Source organism: Sinocyclocheilus anshuiensis, unplaced genomic scaffold, assembly GCF_001515605.1.
Source record: "Sinocyclocheilus anshuiensis isolate Anshui unplaced genomic scaffold, SAMN03320099.WGS_v1.1 scaffold1763, whole genome shotgun sequence".
Taxonomy (NCBI): Eukaryota; Metazoa; Chordata; class Actinopteri; order Cypriniformes; family Cyprinidae; genus Sinocyclocheilus; species Sinocyclocheilus anshuiensis.
In genome coordinates, this window is record NW_015549683.1 from 196,645 (window position 1) to 200,136 (window position 3,492).

Sequence of the window (3,492 nt, forward strand, 5' to 3'; positions counted from 1 at the left end):
AGAATAAATCTGCTGTTTGTGGTTTAATTTCATACTGCTAATTGGACAAAATGTCAAGGTAAAAAGAAAATGACATTCTCCATGTCATAAATTCCAAAGCAAAAACATACAAACAAAAATCTTCAGAAAAAAAAACATGAAATACAATACAATACCACATCACTCTATTATATAAACCAAATATTTTTGTTCTTACTTAAAATGCAGTCTTCAAGATCCACATCTGAAATCACTTTAGTCAGAGGGACAGATGTGTTTTTAGTGCTGAGTTTACCTCTAGTTATAAGTGCAAGAAATCTCCAAACCCTTCAATTGTCATAATGCAAATCTTTCTTCACTTTACCACCGCAATCCCAAACAACAGCTTTTTACTCCTTTAAAATAACATATAAAATCATATTCGTAGCCCTGTGTATTATTCACTTACACAATAAAACATTCTTTCCTTCGCATCTGAGGTCCCTCTGAATGCTTTCTTAATTCATACCTATGCAATACATCTCAGATATGATTGTCTAATTCATTAGGTGCTGCTTGAGGAACGATAAACAACGTTGAAGGCACTAGAAATATCTGATCAAAACGGAGATTAATTCTCAAACCATAAATCATCTCCAGCTTCAGATGATCTGCATTTAACATATGTGACCCAGGAGCACAAAACCAGTTTTACATTACAGTAGCACGGGTATATTTGTAGCAATAGCCAAAAAGACATTGTATGGGTCAAAATGATCGATTTTTCTTTTATGCCAAAAATCATTAGGATATTAAGTAAAGATCATCCTCCATGAAGACATTTCATAAATTTCCTACCATAAATATATCAAAATGTAATTTTTGATTAGTAATATGCATTGCTAAGAACTTCATTTGGACAACTTTAAAGGCCATTTTCTCAATATTTTCATTTTTTTGCACCCTCAGATTCCAGATTTTCAAATAGTTGTATCTCAGCCAAATATTGTCCTATCCTAACAAACCATACATCAATGGAAAGCTTATTTATTCAGCTTTCAGAGGAAGTATTTCGAAAAATGTACCCTTATGACTGGTTTTGTGGTCCTGGGTCATATATGAGGTGAGAGAAATATGGACAAGAGCTTAATGCTACACAAATCAAAGCTACATACACGGTCTTAAATACAAGTTTAGTCCAGATATTAAACCACAGCTACCAAGGTTTTTACTGAATCATTTGATAGAAAATGTTTTAGTCCCTTCATGGTCTGTAGGTTTTTATGACGTCCTTTATGGGTCTCCGACAGATCGGACAACACGCGTTGATCTGTCTCTTGAGCCTCAGTCCACAGTCATTACACAAACACATGTGTCCACACGTATAGATGACGGTGTCCACCTCCTGATCGAAGCACACTGTGCACTCACTGCTCTTGCTGATCAGGGCTGCGTCAGATGCAGAAAGAGTCGGTGAGACCGGTGGACTGAGAGGAGAGCTGGGAGCCGTCACTGAAAGATAACACATGAAACGGCATCATAAACCTGCTTCAGTGGGGGGAAAAGACTAATTCAGATATAGTACAAGACAGTTCTTCTGAATGTTAAAACAATAATAAGTGATGCCACCATAACCCTGTAAGAACAATAGTAATAGCAGCGCTTTAACAAACACCATTAATAACACTTCACGGAATGTGATTCTGTGATGTCTGGAGTTGATGTTGTCAAAATTTGCTTGCAAAACATGTTATGAAACCCTTAAATGTTAGCATGGGATGTTAGAAGTTAAAAAGAAACTAGTACAGCTCTATTAAGGTTGCAATGAAATTAATGTTGCGACAGATCTTTCCTTCCGTATTGTAACATACAGTACCATCGAGTGTAAGAGATTATCCTTCTAACTTTTCACTGCAAGATTGAGTTATGGTATTTTGTTTAAAAATGCAAAGTTAAAAATGAAACACACATGGATAAATACACAATGAGATCAGTAACATGCGTTTAGAAGCCAGGTAAATTTTGATCTTACAGTAAATCAGTCATTTCATGATATTAGCATAAGCGTTTTGTTTCTTCCAGCAGTTCAGAATTGAATGTAAGCTGATGAATGAGCTTGTTGAGACTCACCTAGAGAGGATTCAGATGCTGATGAGGATCTGTTGACGGTGAAAGCCAGATCAGAGTCACTGTCATCAGGCGCTGATACCTGAGACACTGATGGGGAGGTGGGAGGGCTGGCCTGAACAGTTCCTTATGGACAAAAAGAACATCATTTAGCACAATGGACATGTGCCTTTATTACAACAATCACTGATAGTCACCTAAAGCTGACAATGATTTTCAACAAAATATTAAAGAATGTATAGATAAACTACATTATACATACGCTATGCTGCATTTTAACAATTTGGATCCTGAATGCTGATTGGTCAATACAGCATTCCTGTTGTGCTCAAAAGCACAATATAACATCAGCTATGACATGATCAGGTTTTTTTTATTTTTGCCACTCCCTGTACTCACAATATAGCATGTCCTTGTGACTTAAATAAATGTTGGCAGCATTCTGTTTTTGATACAGAGATATTAAGACGTGCAAATCTTTGCAACTGTCCAATGGTGTAGGTTTTAATTTTCACACATGTAACGCTAGGAGTTCATCTGATATAATCATTTGAATTCAAATAAGAGGAACAGTAAAACCTGTTTCACTGTATTTTTCAATATGCCATGCTGTTCTGAATCATAAATGGACTCAAGGGGAATTATTTTGGAACACTGGTAAAAAAAAAAACAAAAGCATCATTTTGAAATAAAGTTAACTGTAGGATCTGTTTGAATGTATTGGTTATGGGCCGAGGAACCCTGGGAAAGTGATAATGAAGCTACAGTACATACTAAATTGAACTCACTGTCGCTAACATATGCACAGCAAGGTCAGGTAACACTTTATTTTAAAGGGGTCATATGATGTTGCTAACAAATAACAATATTTTGTGTATTTGGTGTAATGAATTGTGTTTATGTGGTTTAAGGCTCAAAAAACACATTATTTTCCACATACTGTACATTATTGTTTCTCCTTTAAGCCCCGCCTTTTTGAAACGCGTCTATTTTTACAAAGCTCATCGGTCTGAAAAGCGAGGTGTGCTATCCAGCTATCCAGTGTGTTGTGATTGGCCGAATACCTCAAGTGTGTGACGGAAATGTTACGCCCCTCACCATAACACCTATCTAAGTATTCATATATAAGGTCCCACAGTAGTATCAGCGGTTTTCGCATTGCTCGATAGCTAATTAAATGGCGAATACGGCAGGCAAAACCATCTCTACATTATTGTCATGAACTCCACAAGTTATGTGACTGACTCACGAACAAGTCAGATGAGAACTTCATCCCCAAGAAGGATATCAAGAGATCAAGCAGCCACTTCACAGCTGCTATGTTTCACTCCCTCGAACGTCTTCACAAGCTAAGTTCCATTTAATGCTCTCAGGTTATTTGCAACCTGCGTGTTGCTAAGGCTATCC

The 3,492-nt window shown here is 36.8% G+C and overlaps 1 protein-coding gene across 2 annotated transcripts in view; it reads right to left on the reverse strand.

Annotated features, from left to right (window-relative positions):
• Window positions 1-1,058: 1,058 nt before the first annotated feature.
• Window positions 1,059-3,492, reverse strand: part of LOC107660426 (E3 ubiquitin-protein ligase NEURL1B-like) — a 72,732-nt gene continuing 70,298 nt past the window's right edge. For both annotated transcript variants that reach the window (XM_016449724.1, XM_016449725.1), the window contains exons 4-5: window positions 2,089-2,211; window positions 1,059-1,470 (exon numbers count right to left, since the gene is read on the reverse strand). In XM_016449724.1, the coding sequence (XP_016305210.1) occupies window positions 1,223-1,470; window positions 2,089-2,211 (371 nt within the window). In that variant the 3' untranslated portion in view covers window positions 1,059-1,222. The remainder of the gene's footprint in view (window positions 1,471-2,088; window positions 2,212-3,492) is intronic.